The sequence below is a fragment of the Spea bombifrons genome, chromosome 2 (assembly GCF_027358695.1).
Source record: "Spea bombifrons isolate aSpeBom1 chromosome 2, aSpeBom1.2.pri, whole genome shotgun sequence".
Taxonomy (NCBI): domain Eukaryota; kingdom Metazoa; phylum Chordata; class Amphibia; order Anura; family Pelobatidae; genus Spea; species Spea bombifrons.
Genome location: NC_071088.1, coordinates 136207942 through 136223217, shown reverse-complemented (window position 1 = coordinate 136223217; position 15276 = coordinate 136207942). Strand labels below are relative to the sequence as shown.

Sequence of the window (15276 nt, the reverse complement as noted above, 5' to 3'; positions counted from 1 at the left end):
TAGGCCGCCCCCATATATAGGCCGCACCCTAAAGGTTTGGTGCTTTTTTAAAGAAAAAGTTTTTTTCTTTAAAAAAGCACCAAAAAAACATGCTGCCACTCTGTCCCCCCCCCGAGATATGCTACCACTGTCCTCCCTTTCCGAGATATGCTGCCACTGTCCTCCCTCCCCGAGATATGCTACCACTGTCCTCCCTTTCCGAGATATGCTACCACTGTCCTCCCTCCCCGAGATATGCTACCACTGTCCTCCCTCCCCGAGATATGCTACCACTGTTCTCCTCTGCCCCCCCCCCGACTTACCGGAGCAGACTCCCGGGTGTCTTGCGGGGCCGGCGGGGGACATCTACACAATACAACTTCCGGTGCCGGCACCTGAAGTTGTATACGCGTATTGCGTAGATGTCCCCCGCCGGCCCCGCAAGACACCCGGGAGTCTGCTCCGGTAAGTCCGGGGGGGGGGCAGAGGTAAAACGCATCGTGCGGACGGTCCGCACGATGCGCTTAGACAACCTCCCGTGCCGGCACCCCCCCGTGGGAAGTGCTGGCAGGGGAGGCTGTCTGAGCGTATCGGGGAGTAGGATGCAGGTCTCCTGCACCGCTGCGGGGGATCTGTATCCTAACCCCGCTGTCTGCCCGGCGCTAGACCCCGAATATAGGCCGCAACCCCACTTTAAAGACTTAAAGTGGGGGAAAAAAGTGCAGCCTATATTCGAGCCAATACGGTACATACATATACACTGCCATTACACCCCTTTCTCCCCATCTCTCACCTCTTCCTCCCTCCTTCATCCTGTATCCTGCGGTAGGAGTTTACTGCTCCCTCATTACTACGCGCCGGCTATCGCTGAAGAGTGCAGGGATGACGTCATATCCCCGCGCTCAGCATTATTTGCCGGCGCGTAGCGATGAGGGAGCAGTAAAGCGAGGTCTAAAGTGACAGACCTTGCGCTCCCTAATGTTGAGCCGACTAGAGGGAGATTATGATCTCCCAACTAGTCCTGCAGGATGCAGCTGCTGATCGGGCGGCTCTGCGCCTCCTCACAGCTCGCCTCAACCTTCCTATGGCCCTGTCCAACATCCTGCCAGCTCCCTCCAGAAGCGGACTGAACTGCCAGCCTCTGGAGGAGCAGGGCTGGTTGGGGAGATCATGGATTTCTCTTTAACTGATGCAAAATAAAGGGAGCACGTCAGTCCCCTACTTCACTGCTCCCTCACAAAACTTGCTGGCTATATCATGAGTGCCGGGATATGATGTCAAATCTCAGCAGTGAAGCCACATGCACAGCGATGGTACACTGAAACAGAGGTCAGTAGGAATAGACTTCATGCTTCCACGACAGGACTTAAAAAAGGTGGGGAGAAAGGTTCACTCAATGTGAGGCACAGCAGTTACTGCTTCTCAGTCCCTCCCTGCAGTCACACTAGCGATTGGACCCACCCCTTTCATTATAGTCAATGAATCCTCCTACTCAGCAACTAAAGTCCACACTACTCAGCAACTAAACTCACAGTAAGGATAAGATTAATATTTTGGGTGCTGAAAATTAGGGGAGGTGGGGGTTAATTTAGGGGCAGTTATGGTTAACGGGGTCTTTAGGTTTAATTTCATGGTGAGGATTGAGGAGTTAATTTAATTAATTAATTTCATATTTAATATATGCAGGTGCAGTTAGAGGTAAAGGGGTGCAAACTAAGGGGAATCTAAATCCTGGGGGCAGTGAAGATTAATCCTGTATTTAGTTATAAAAGTCTAATTGTGTTCGATTCAGAGTTGCTCTGAACGATTCAGTGAGTCAGTGAATTGATGACTCATAGTTCATTTCTGTGTCTCGACCATCTTTTAATATAAAGGCCAATAAACAGACAACCGAAACATATTTATCCCCTTAAGGACAATGGGCGGTCCCTAAACCTATTGAAAACAATGCATTTTGAGCCCGTACATGTACGGGCTTTGTCATTAAGGGGTTATTTTAATTCTTATTATTCATTTGTATTTTTTGCTTTTTGGAAAATAAATGACTATTATAATTAACTGTACAGAATAATTGTGCATTTTTTATTTAGCTGTGAATTCGCTTGGTGATTGATCTCATGTGCACATTAGATATTTGGAGAAGAGGCCAGAATTGTGATTCCCAACAGACAGACCTATGAGCTAAATTCAGAATGCTGGTAAATGTATTACGCCTTAGTGTATAAAACAGGGGGACCGGAGTCGCTTGTAATTCATTTACAGGAGACACAGACTGCATCTCACCATGTACTGAAACATGCAGCTGAACCCTGCACACATCATGATATTCTGTATTATTATGGGATATGTTGCATTGTCCAGAATAATAATATTTAAAACTATGACTGGATTATATTCATTTAGTGTGTTACTGATTATTTTTGGTCTGTGTTTGACACCTTGCAAATCTGCAACAAAAAACTCAGAATCGGCTTGTAAATTACAAATAAGGCAAGCATTCGACGACTATGAATATTATCAAGATGGAGATGTTATAATCGGAGGAGTGTTCACTGTACATTCGGCTGTGGAGGATTTTCAGTTTACAAAAGCACCTCTGGAGCACATGATCTGTATGGCGTAAGTTATCTTTACTTTATTTTTTCTTTTTTTATTCAGTTATACAGATTTTGGTGGCTAGACATGGCACCACCATCCCTAGGCAGCCTATTACGACACCTAATTGTTTGGCTTCAGACAATAGGTACCCTTCCAGACCTGCTGTAAGCAGAGGAAAGGCACAAGGTGCGTGATCAGTTAGGAGGTCAGAGATGTCCTTACTCACTTTACAAGGGAGCGAGAAGTTCTGTTGGCACTTCAGGAGGAAACGTGTAATAGAGATTTTTTCCCTGAAAGAAAAAAAAAAAAGGGCATTGAAAATTCTGATCTTTCAGCTCTGCCAGATGCTTCACATGTATGACTAAATGCAGTTAGAAACATTATTCCTAGTACTGTAATAATTATTCAATTACATATAAAAAGGTATTCATACTTTTAAGGGAATGTTTCATTGTCATATGACTTAAAAGTAGACTAATAGTTTTTTCAATGGAAACTGGAAAGGTTTTTTAATGTGGAAGTGTGTTTACAGATTAAAATAAGCAAGTTATATGTATTGAAGCCTCAGCTTGTGTCGATATCAAGGGCAAGGGTATTGTAACTACTTTTTCTCAAGATCTGCATTTATTCCTCATCTCTCCCCTTTTGCTAAGTTGCTATTTGTTGTTGATTGACGTTTATGACTTTAGAAGGGGGACATTATAAGATAATGCTGGCCCTTTCACTCTGATCCTAGTTTCCATTAGGTGAAATTTTTATAACAGTAATATTTCGAAATTAATTAAACAGCTTGCCAAACAAAAGGTAATTTTAATTAATTAATTTTGACACAGTTGGAGACAGTTTCCTGCAACAGCACAGAGGTGAAGGGGTTTACAAATTACAAACATTTACAACATTTCTATTCTTTACCATATTTTCCTGTTTCTCCCTGTGCACCCACACATATTAAGGATTGTTCTATAAGGATGGGTAGGACTTTTGTTATATTTCTGTATATTACCCATCATTTAGTATGAATAAAACTATTTTAACAGATTGTGAAATTCCAGGTTATTGTGCCTCTCATCCCTTTTTATCTTGTATCTCAGTTACTGGGAAATTTAATTTATGACCTTTCTTATAGCCAACAAATTGAGAAGTCTTCTTAATAAGTCTTTATATGAGATGACTAATATTGGCAAGGTACGTAAGAGACTAGACAGGAGGTCCGCATTGTCCAAATCTACTTTTGTTTATTTATAAGGCCAAGGACTGACTAAGGTCTGAAGTCTCTACATCAGAGGCAGACTAGATGTGCCGAATGGTCCTTATCTGCCATCATATTCTATTTATTTGTCTCCCTGTAAAGTGCTTTTGTGCCATATCTCCAGCATGAATTTAAATTATGCCTCATTTTTCCATCATACAAAAGAGGTTGTATTATAAAAAAAACATCCACAGAGTGGCAGCAGTACCTCTTTACTACCAATTTCTAATCTTACACACTGTAATAATGCCTATAAACTGTTTGCTTCTCATTCTTCGCCAGTGCATTTTCATTTACTTACATGTAATTTGTGAGACTAATTTAGTACAAATGTCAAACCTTACATTTCCATAGGCCTTTCTACCTTTTGTACGCGCATGTCCGCATCTTTCTTTTTGCCATTGAACAAATTAACAAAGACACAGATATTTTACCAAATATCACGCTGGGATACCATTTTTATGATTCTTGCTTAGATACAAGGAAGGCGGTAAAAAGTGTTTTACAAATTTTGTCTGGACCTGGGAAGACTATCCCTAATTATTCCTGTTCTGAACGTGGGAAGGTGGCTGGTTTTATTGGAGATCACTATTCAGTCACCACTGTGCCCATAGCGCAAATACTCGGGATATACGGTCATACACAGGTGAGTCCATTCAAATCTAATTAATTAAATACCAGTCTTTTTCTCTACTAGTGGCTGTGACTTGTAGATTGGAATTACCGAGATTAGAGAAATTCTTTGTCTGTCCAACCGGTGAAAAAATACAGCACAGACTTAACCTCTAGAACCGAAAAGTATTTGCTTTGCCAGGGATATCACATGGAAGTGCTAATGCAGGCTCCGGTCTGCTTTCAAGGAAAGGTCTCAGGGGGTCATGGAGTTAGACCCTCTTTGAGCTAGCATAGTAGACCTTGTAAGGTGAGAACTGCGTGGTAGTGAGTGATGTTAATGTAGGTCGAAATAAGGGTTTTAAGTGGGTGAGAGAGAAGTTTTGATGTTTATGTCAGTGGTAGGCTTCCCTGAAGAGAAAAGTTTTTAGGGAGCGTTTGAAGGAGGGTATAGTTGGTGAGAGTTGGACATCACGGGGAAGAGGGTTCCAGAGGGTTGGTGCCGTCCTGGGCATGGGAGGAGGTGATAAGTGCAGATGCGAGGAGCAGGTAATTGTTGGATCTTAGAGGGTGGGCTGAAGTATATTTAATGATGGAGGATAGGTAGAGTGGCATTAGTGAGAGCTTTGTAGGATAGAGTTAGTATTTTGAATTTAATTCTGCTATGGAGAGGTGCGGCCAATGCAGAGCGTCGGGTGAGATAGATTAGTCTGGCAGATGCATTGAGGACAGACTGGAGGGGGGATAGTCAGAAGAGAGGGAGGCCAGTAAGTAGGTTGTTGCAGTACTCTAGACGGGAGATTACAAGGGAGTTGATTAGTTGTTTTGCCGTGCTGGCAGTCAGGAATGGACAAATTTTGGAAATGTTGCGTAAATAATGGAAAATAATGGTGGCCACACAAATTAATGACACTTTGGGCCCAATTTGGATAGACTGTACACTCTTTACAATGTAGCAGAGTGTAATTTCTTCAGTGTTGTCACATGAAAAGATATAATAGGGGTGTAGTCACGTTTGTGAGATACTGTATGTCCCAGGGCAGGCAAAATAAATATTCTTTCAAAAGCACTATCCAAAACCTGGTGGGAAGGTGGGGTTGTGAAGCAACGTATTTAGGGAATGTATTTAGTATTAATGCAAAGGCTCTGAAGGGCAGGGTAGGTTTATATAGACAGGCTTAATCCAGGTAACAAGGCCCAGGTGCTTGCAATAACGAGGCCTGGGTGCTCCAGAGAGAGAAGGGTGTCCACTAGTGTTTGTAGAATAACATGAGCATCACAAAGTTTTGAATACTCCAGGCTGAGTAGGGTAGAACCTGACAGAAAGAGGCACAACAGTCTAGATAAGATGTTTATCTTCATAATGTTAATATAGCCTGTATATATAGTGGTGGAGGGGCTGGTCTGGCTTGGAGGGCCTGTACTTGTGCTTGCAACGATTTGGTGGCTCAAAGCTTGGATCGCCTCCGCCATTCCCGCTGACTCCATGATGGCTTGAATGTTATGTGAGGGTTCAAGAGCACTAGGCAGGGAGATGGTATTCACCAATGACATGGTACAGCAAGGGATAAGGCAGATATCGTAATCAAAAAGAGTCAAAAAAGGTTTAGGGCAGGAGGCAGAACCTTTAAAATCCTGGCGCCAAAGCTGTTGCGTATTGTTACCGTATTAACACCTTTTAAAAAAAAAAAACAAAGAAAAAAAATGACCCCGAATAATGTACACAAATATTCGCCGGAAAGAACACAGGTGAATATTCATGGAATACGAAGGTTTTTTCATGAAGACTTGGCCAGCAAGTCTAGTTGCTATATATTTTTGTACAAGAAAGAAAATCCTGTGTTTTACGGAGATAAATATCGCCTGGTCCTTGTTCAAATGTAATCTCTCTAGTACAAATTGTGATTACAAATGATATAACGTTTTCACATTTTGCAGATCAGCTATGGAGCCACAGATTATTCATTAAGTGATCGACGTGTCTACCCGCACTTTTTCAGGGCACTACAGAATGAACATGTCCATTTCTTTATAATATCCGACCTGCTGAAACACTTTGGCTGGACCTGGGTTGGAATATTTACATCGAATGATGATGGTGGAAATCAACAAAGTCTTATTTTAACGAAATATCTCAATGATCAGGGTATTTGTGTTGCCTACACAATACATAGGGGTATCAAAAACAATTTACATCACATCAGTGAAATTGTTAGAAAATCTTCTGCTCAAGTTATTGTGATTTGTGGCGCCTTAACATATGCTTCTATTAGCACACTGCTTGTCTTAAAAGATGTTTTTCACAGTAAGACACTAATTCTTCCCCCTTCCTGGGCTTCAAAGGATGAAATGTTTATGACTAATATCAAAATATTTAATGGCAGTTTGGGTATTGAACTTTTTCCTATATTTTTTCCTGGAACCGAAAATTATTTCAATGATATCAAACCCTCCAAATTCCCAAATGATGAACTACTTGCAGACATTTATTCCCTATATCTCCAATGTTTATCTTTAAATTCATTAAAAATTAAAATATTTAAATTTTTTTATGGAATCTCTTTTCATAACTGTACTGGAAAAGAAAGCTTGGGTAACCTTGGAACAGATTTATTTACCGGTGTTTCACCACGAGTGCATTTTGCAGTAAATCTTATGGCCCATGCTGTGGAAAGCATAAATTTAAATACTGCACCTCATAGAACAGAAAAAAGAACAAATTTCAAACACCAGGTAAATATTAGATAGACACTATATGAGGAATTGTTTGTTATTCTTATAATGAACATATTGAAGACGTCATCAAGCGCAATATTCAACAATATGCACTTAATTGATTACAAATATTAGAGAACATAGAACATTCATGAAAACAGTAGGGTTACTTCTCTCTCAGCTGTAAAACATGTACATGTTGGGATTTTTCAATTGACTAAATAGTGAACTATTACTGACAACGTACACCATGTAACAATGGAGATAGATAAGTAAGTAGAGTCTAAGTATCATCCCCCAATCTTACATAGAAACATAGAATTTGGAAGATAAGAACCAATCAATATAACGTTATGCCTATCGCATGCCTGTCTCCTCCTGTCATTTAAAATAGCTCAGAAAGGTCCCTTCTAACTGGAATCGGTGCAGCTCAGGTCAGAAGGTACCTTTCAGGAATCAGCCAGAACCCTACAGACCCCTTTAAGTTACCTGTCCGGACTTGAACTCATAACTCCAGCTTTCCAGTCAGGCTCTCTAGCCTGTGGTCTGCTGTGGTTCTATACCTGCAACTCTGATTCTGCTGTGTTGTCACAATAGTTCTGTTATGGACTAACCCCACCTCCCTCACCTGGCCTCATCAACAGCTTCACCTGCTGCCCCTCTGAGCAGTGTTATTTTGCATGCCATCTCCTGTGTGTACATGGGTGTGTAATTGTGTACTGTGTGTGAACATGGATGTGTGATTGTGTAGTGTGTGTGAACATGGATGTGTGATTGTGTGTGTGCATGGATGCGTAATTGTGTGTGTATGGATGCGTAATTGTGTGTGTGTGTGAGCATGGATGCGTAATTGTGTGTGTGAGCATGAATGTGTAAGTTGGGTGAGATGAAATGTGTGTTGGTGAGTACGAGTAAGTGTGTGTAATTTGTGTTTACATATGTTTTATGTTGAAAGGAGGGGGGCAAGGGGCAATGATGGTACAGACTAGCTATTGAAGTTGGGGGGCCCCGAGGGAATGTACATCTTATGTATGTCAGTGATGTCACAATTACATCACTGAGCTTGCTGTATTGTTTTTTTTATTATTTTTTTTATATATAGTTAATTTTCCCCTGTCACTCCCGGTAGCACAGGAAATGGCTCCGCCTATCCGAATGGGGCAGGAAAGATTTAAACCCCCAGAACCTCCCCCTTACTCACAGTTCTTTCTTGTCCTTTCCTGCTTACTCTGCTGTTGGTTTGCAGTTGGATTCTGATGAAGAGTCCTGACATCCTGGTTTTCTGCTCTGGTGTATTTCTTCTTCTTAGCCCAAGTAAGGTTATCAGTCCATGGGAGTTTCTCTGCTTCTGTCTTATTTTTATATTTTAACCGTCTCCTGTCCTTTGTTATCAGGATGTCGTTAGATATGCCAGGCCTCCCTGAAGAATCTCCAGCTCCTAAAAAGGCTACATCCAAGACAAAGCATTTTGCCTTTAAAAATTGCAAAGTTATTATGTCTGACGACACTAGGAAATTTTGTTCATCATGCCTGAAAGCCAGAGAGGAGTCCATTTCTGGTTTCAAGGAGCAGATGAAGAATGAGCTCCAGTCCACTTCTCAGCAGATCCGATCATCGGTTTTGGATTCTTTGCCCCAGCCTGAGACATCCTGTCTTGATCCTCTGCCTGGGTTCCGGTCTTTGGGTCAGGATCATGGTTCTTCGGGCTTCAAAATGACTGGCACCTGGAGGAACCCAAATCTCCAGAAGAGGGGGAGCTCTCTGAAGAAACCTTTTTCTTTCCAGCAGAAGAGGTGGACAAGCTGGTTACTGCTGTGAGGGCCGCTCTAGACGTGGAGGGAGAACAGTCTGTTTTTTTCTAGGTTCTTGTAAAAAGCCCAAGGCTTTTCCAGTCCCTGAAGCCTTGAAGTCTATTATTATTGACCAGTGGAAGGCTCCTGAAAGAAAACTAACCATCTCCAAAAGAGTCTCAAGGCTGTTCCCTTTTCCAGAAGATTTCTCTGAGCTGCGTTCATCTCCCAAGATAGATGCTCCAGTGGCCAGGGCCACTAGAAGATCCGCTATTCCCTTGGAGGATTCCTCTCATTTCCTGGATCCCATTGACAGGAAGGCAGAGGGAGCAGCTAAGATATCTTTTGAAGCTTCAGCGAAAGATCTGTTCAGGAAGGAGTTAAAAGTTCTGTTGGAGTATTTTTTGCCAAACGCTCACCAAACTGCTGTCAGGGATTGTTGCTTCCCACCAGAATGATTCCTTTCCTGGGGTTTATCCTGGATACTTCCTGTCAAAAGATCTTCCTGCTAGGGGACAAGATCCAGACGTCTCTCCAGCCTGAGGCTGCTCATGCGCCTTCTGGGAATGATGGTGTCTACGAGGCCTGCCCGGGCATAGGCTCTTCTTCATATTTGTCCAGTACAGTATTTCATCCTGAGGACATGGGGTCGGTACATTCCAGCTCTCTCAAGAAAGGTTGCCATTCCAGCCAGTGTTCGTCTTTCCCTCAGATGGTGGCTTCAGGTGAAAAGACTGAGTTCAGGTCTGGTTTGGACCGAGCCTGTTTGACAAGGTTTTTCGTCAAACCAGGAACGTCGTCTTCATATCAATGTGCTGGAACTTCTGGCAGTCTAGAAGGCGCTCCTTTCTTGGCAGGTTACGGGGAAAGGCAGTGAGAGTACTGTCGGACAATCGCATTATTCAAGGATAATGGAGCTTGAACACTGCAACATTTCTGCAAGTCACGAGAGACTGGGGTATTCCACAGATCGACCTCATGGCGACGGCAGCCAACAGGAAACTGCCTCTGTTTTATTCCCTGTCATCGGCGGGCCGTCCATTAGCTCTGGATGCCTTTTCCCAAGCTTGGGACTTTGATTTGGGTTACATCTTTCCCCCTCCTCCTCTCATCACCAGGGGTTCTCCGAAAGATCAAAAGAGACAGATGCCGGGTGATCCTAATAGCTGCCGACTGGCACAAAAAGATTTGGTACCCAGAGTTAATCCTTCTGTCCATAAAGCCTCCAAAGAGGTTGTGGAAAAAGCCAGACCTGCTCCATCAAGGGCCTGTACTCAACCCGAATCCCGCTTACTTCAAGTTGTCAGCGTGGCTCCCGAGAGGGAGAGATTCATTCAGGCTGGTCTCTACGAAGAGGTGGCTGAAACAATGATGAAGAGCCGGTAGCAAGTTACCAGCCTCCGCAAGTCCTTCTACTCCTGGTGTGCTAACAGACAGCTCCAGCGGGATAATGTCTCTATCAGCAACGTTCTAGATTTCCTCCAAGCTGGTTTTTATAAAAGTCTGTCTCCAGCCACCCTGAAGGTCCATGTGGCAGTTCTTAGCGCTCTATCAAGTAAACAGTTAGCTGTTCATCCTTGGATCTCTCGTTTCATGTAAGCCATCTCTAGACTTTGTCCATTCAAGAGGCCCCTGGTGCCCTCCTGGGACCCGAATTTGGTCTTATCTAGCCTAACTTCTCCTCCTTTTGAGCCCCTCAAAGACATCCTGATCAAGTGTCTCACATGGAAGTTGGTTCTGTCATTAGCTTTAACATCAGCTTGCCTTTCTTAGCCCACATCCCGAACCTGGAACAGGAGTTGAGAAGAACCTTTAAAGGTTGAAACACAGCCTTTGTTTAAAAATCCTACTCTACCTATACATTCACTATTAATTTCTTTGGCACCTATCCTATCCTCCATAAACTTGAATCAGCTTCATACACTTCAATACTTGCGGGTTAAATCTGTGAGTTGTCTCCTTTTTAAAACGGAATAGCATCACATACATTTATCTCTCCTACAGCTGAATGTATGCAAGTCATGAAATGCGTTTTGACTTTAGTTGATGTTGCAGGCTCAAATTTTTGCCATTAATTAAACTAAATCATTACCACTAGTATTCAGACACACAATGTCTTCTGGTGACTGAAAGTGTGCCTTTTTGTGTATTTTTTTCATACAATAAGATTAAGTATATGTGAACGTCAATAAATGTTGCTAATATGTTTAGAGTGATGCGCATGGTAGCATTCATATTAATGTTGGTGTGCTGTTATGGGTAAACAAAGTTAAAAGTTTGCTTGTTTCCGAGAGCCCAGTTGTCTTGAACGTTGCAATTCCCAATGACTGCAGCCCATTCACAAAAATGGTCACAGCTGTTTGCAATTTCATTTATTATACATTTTTACTTAGAATTATTGTATTATTATGACTTATCTAAATAAATGTTTTACTTTCTTTAAAAGATACATCATTATATCAAGAATACAGATTATGTACGGGGCTCGGAAAAACCAGTGCCTGTTTTTGATCAAAATGGTGAATATGTTCGCCCTTACGTAATTACAAATCTGAAATTCTCGTATGATTTATTAAGAAATGACAGTCATGTAGGCCTGTATACGCCATGGTATCCAAGTGGTCAGAGGCTTGCTATTAACACACATGAGATAACATGGAAGACCAACAACAACGAGGTCAGACATTTTGAAATTATTAATAACCTTGTTGCATTTTGAAAAATTTGCATCCTGCTTCTGTTTTAAAAATTGTCTTAGTCTCATGTTGACTTTTGATCCCTATAAAAATGTCCTCCGTGCTCCTCACCCTTTAAAGCAGGGACGGGTAACCTTTTTGAATATTTATAACATAATTTGTGTGCCAAACAAAATTATCAACTTAACAATTAGCCCCACATTGTGTATTTATCCCACAGACAGCCCTCCCTTTAGTAATGATTTATGTGATGCCCCATTGCCCCCCACACCCTTGTGTATTGCCACAATCCAGCTCCACATTGTATATTTATTCCACCATAAAGTCCCCCTTTTAGTACTGATTCATGTGATGGCCCCAGCCAGCACCCCCTTGGGAACTAATGGCCCCACACCCTTGCATATTGTCCCTAACCAGCCCGACATTGTGTATTTATGCCATCCAGCAAACCCAGACCTGCCTAGCACCCAGACTGGAAGCATAGTACTTGACATATTTGCCCCCAAACATCCCTACCTCAACCAGCATCCCTGTGCCCTGCCCCCCCACTTACACATCCATGCTATCAAACACATACTCACACATTCACAAATATTAGTTCACCCATTCACAGATACTAATTCATTCCCTCATCCATTGGTACTCATTCACATATACTCAGTCACAAATATACCCTCATTTAGATACTCATTCATTCACTCAATCAATTACGCATACTCATTCATACACCCTCCTCTATGCTCTTACCTGAACTGCAGATCTCTCGGTGCTGCTCGCAGACTTCTGCAGGGGCCTGCTGCTTCCCTCTGTGTTTCTCACACTCTGTACCAGCAGTGTCTCTTGTACCGCCCAGGGGAAACAGAAACACAGTAGAGTTATGTGACGCAACTCCACTGGGTTCCAGCATCCCCTTGGTGGCACAATAGACGTTCCACGCACACAGGTAAGCAGCAGGCCCCTTCGGAAGTGATTGCGGGCAAGCCAATGATTTTGTAGACTTTACATGGCCTGCGGGCCAGACGTCCCCACCTCTGCTTTAAAGAATCAGAACCAGTAAACCATTTCTTGTTTTGTAGTAAATATATATATTTTTTAAATGTGATACCAGATTCACTTTTTTCCCATAAGCCTCATTGTTTCTTCTTCTCAAGCTGAATGAATCTTAACAATATTGGAACATTGTGGTCTCTAACAAAGACCCAAAGATGTACATGATAATTATTTCATATTTGTTTGTTCAGATTCCACGATCTCAATGCTCAAATAATTGTTTACCTGGTCAGAGGAAAGTCCAGCTATTTGGAATACACTCTTGCTGCTACGACTGTGTTTATTGTTCAGAAGGAGAAATATCAAATGTTACTGGTATGTTAGACCTGCACTGAGTACTGAATCATTGGAATATTAAAATATTAACCTGTAAACAGACTATTATCTCTATCGCTAACAATATATCACTTATCACTTTTTACAGACAGTGACAATTGTTTAAAATGCCCAGCAGATGAATGGCCAAATGAGAAAAAGGATCGATGTATTCCCAAAGTGGTGGAATTTCTATCCTATACAGACGATACCTTGACTGCAATAATGGCATCTGTCTCAGTTCTCTTTTGCTTAATTACACTGGCAGTACTGAGATTTTTTATTTTACACTGGAATAAATATATTGTTAAAGCTAATAACAGGAACCTCAGCTTCATCCTCCTTGTTTCCATAATGCTGAGCTTCCTCTGTGTGTTTCTGTTCCTTGGACGGCCAGTGGATATAACCTGCATACTTCGCCAAACCTCATTTGGAATCATCTTCTCCGTAGCTGTGTCTTCTGTGTTGGCCAAGACTATCATGGTCTGTATCGCTTTTAAAGCCACCAGACCTGGCAGCGAGTGGAATAAATGCATTGGAGTCAAACTGCCAATTTCTATAGTCCTGTTCTGCTCATTTATTCAAGTTCTAATTAATATCTGTTGGTTGACTATTTCACCTCCCTTTAAGGAGCAGGACATGAACTCTTATCAGGGAAAGATCATCATTCAGTGTAACGAAGGCTCAGTTATTGCCTTTTACTCTGTCCTGGGCTATTTGGGGATCCTGGCAGCTGTTAGTTTTATTATAGCTTTTTTAGCCAGGAAATTACCTGACAGTTTTAATGAGGCCAAGTACATCACCTTCAGCATGCTGGTGTTCTGCAGTGTTTGGATTGCAATGATCCCGGTGTATCTGAGCACCAAAGGGAAATACATGGTGGCTGTGGAGATCTTTGCCATATTAACCTCAAATGCGGGACTTTTGAGCTGTATATTTTTCCCTAAATGTTACATAATCCTTTTTAGGCCAGAAATGAATAGTAAAACATGTATGTTAAAGATTACTGATTAACAGTTTCCTGCCAACATATATGCTGCTTCTGGAATCCCATGTTATAATTTTCTGATTAATGGAGCTATTCTTGAAAACATCAATATGAATTGGAAAAAATACACTAAATGAAATTATACACAGACGCATGCATCAATCTAAATGTTTATAGATACCTTATTGTATAGAGACTAGAACTACTTCACAGCATTCAGCATAATTAAAGTCATTTTTCTCCATTGCCCCTGTTCAGGGATGTCTTTAACGTGGGGGCAATAGCGGCAGCTCCCCTGAGTCCATTCCTTACGGGGGTCGCAATCAGAGCCGTTCCGTACATGGGTCTGCTAGGTCAGTGGGACCCAGGCGGTATTTTGATAGGGGCGGCAATCACAGGTTTGTTCAGATTCCACGATCTCAATGCTCAAATAATTGTTTACCTGGTCAGAGGAAAGTCCAGCTATTTGGAATACACTCCTGCTGCTACGACTGTGTTTATTGTTCAGAAGGATGTTACATAATCCTTTTTAGGGGTCGCAATCAGAGCCGTTCCATACATGGGTCTGCTAGGTCAGTGGGACCCAGGCGGTATTTTGATAGGGGCGGCAATCACAGGTATCACCCTGCCTCTCCCTAGAAGTGGACTGAACTGCCAGCCTCTGGAGGAGCAGGGCTAGTTGGGGAGATCATGGATCTCTCTTTAATCAGCCCAAAATAAAGGGAGCATGTCACTCCTCCCTCACAAAACTTGCTGGCTATTGATGCTGAGTGCCGGGATATGATGTCAAATCTCAGCACTGAAGCCGCACACACAGCGATGGAACACTGAAACAGAGGTCTGTAGGAATTGATCTCACACGTCCACCACAAAACTTAAGAAAGGTAAAATATGGGGAGAAAGGAGAGATAATGAATAAGGGGAGAGAAGGGAAAAAACTGAGGAGATAATGAGAAGGAGGAGAGATGGGGGAAAGGTAAAGATAAAAAGAAAGACGATAGATGTAGATTAAAAAGTATATTTACAAAGCAACACAGGGATAAAGAGATGTGATCTGCATCGTGTTGTGCTCCTCCCATGCCCTGTGCATGTGTCATGTGGACGTATCGCAAAAAGTCAGGTTACAGTCAGAAGAAGGGAAGATTGCACTAACTCTGACAGTCTGCTCCTAATCTGCAAGGGCAGTGCAGCAAGTATACGTGACCCATGCATTGAGCAACCCCCAGCCGCATTTACAGTGCCCCCACCAGATATCTGTGTTTGTGGCTGTCAGTGGGTAAATGT

At 42.3% G+C, this 15276-nt stretch overlaps 1 protein-coding gene across 1 annotated transcript; it reads left to right on the top strand.

Moving 5' to 3' along the window:
• The first annotated feature begins 1063 nt into the window (after positions 1–1063).
• LOC128473906 (G-protein coupled receptor family C group 6 member A-like) lies at positions 1064–14236 on the top strand. The gene is made up of 10 exons (XM_053456129.1): positions 1064–1137; positions 4181–4472; positions 6377–6592; positions 8463–8467; positions 8548–8967; positions 9397–9816; positions 10062–10325; positions 11521–11620; positions 12881–13004; positions 13114–14236. Exons 1-10 carry the CDS (start codon positions 1064–1066, stop codon positions 14016–14018), a joined length of 2820 nt encoding a protein of 939 aa, XP_053312104.1. The 3' UTR covers positions 14019–14236.
• Positions 14237–15276: the final 1040 nt, after the last annotated feature.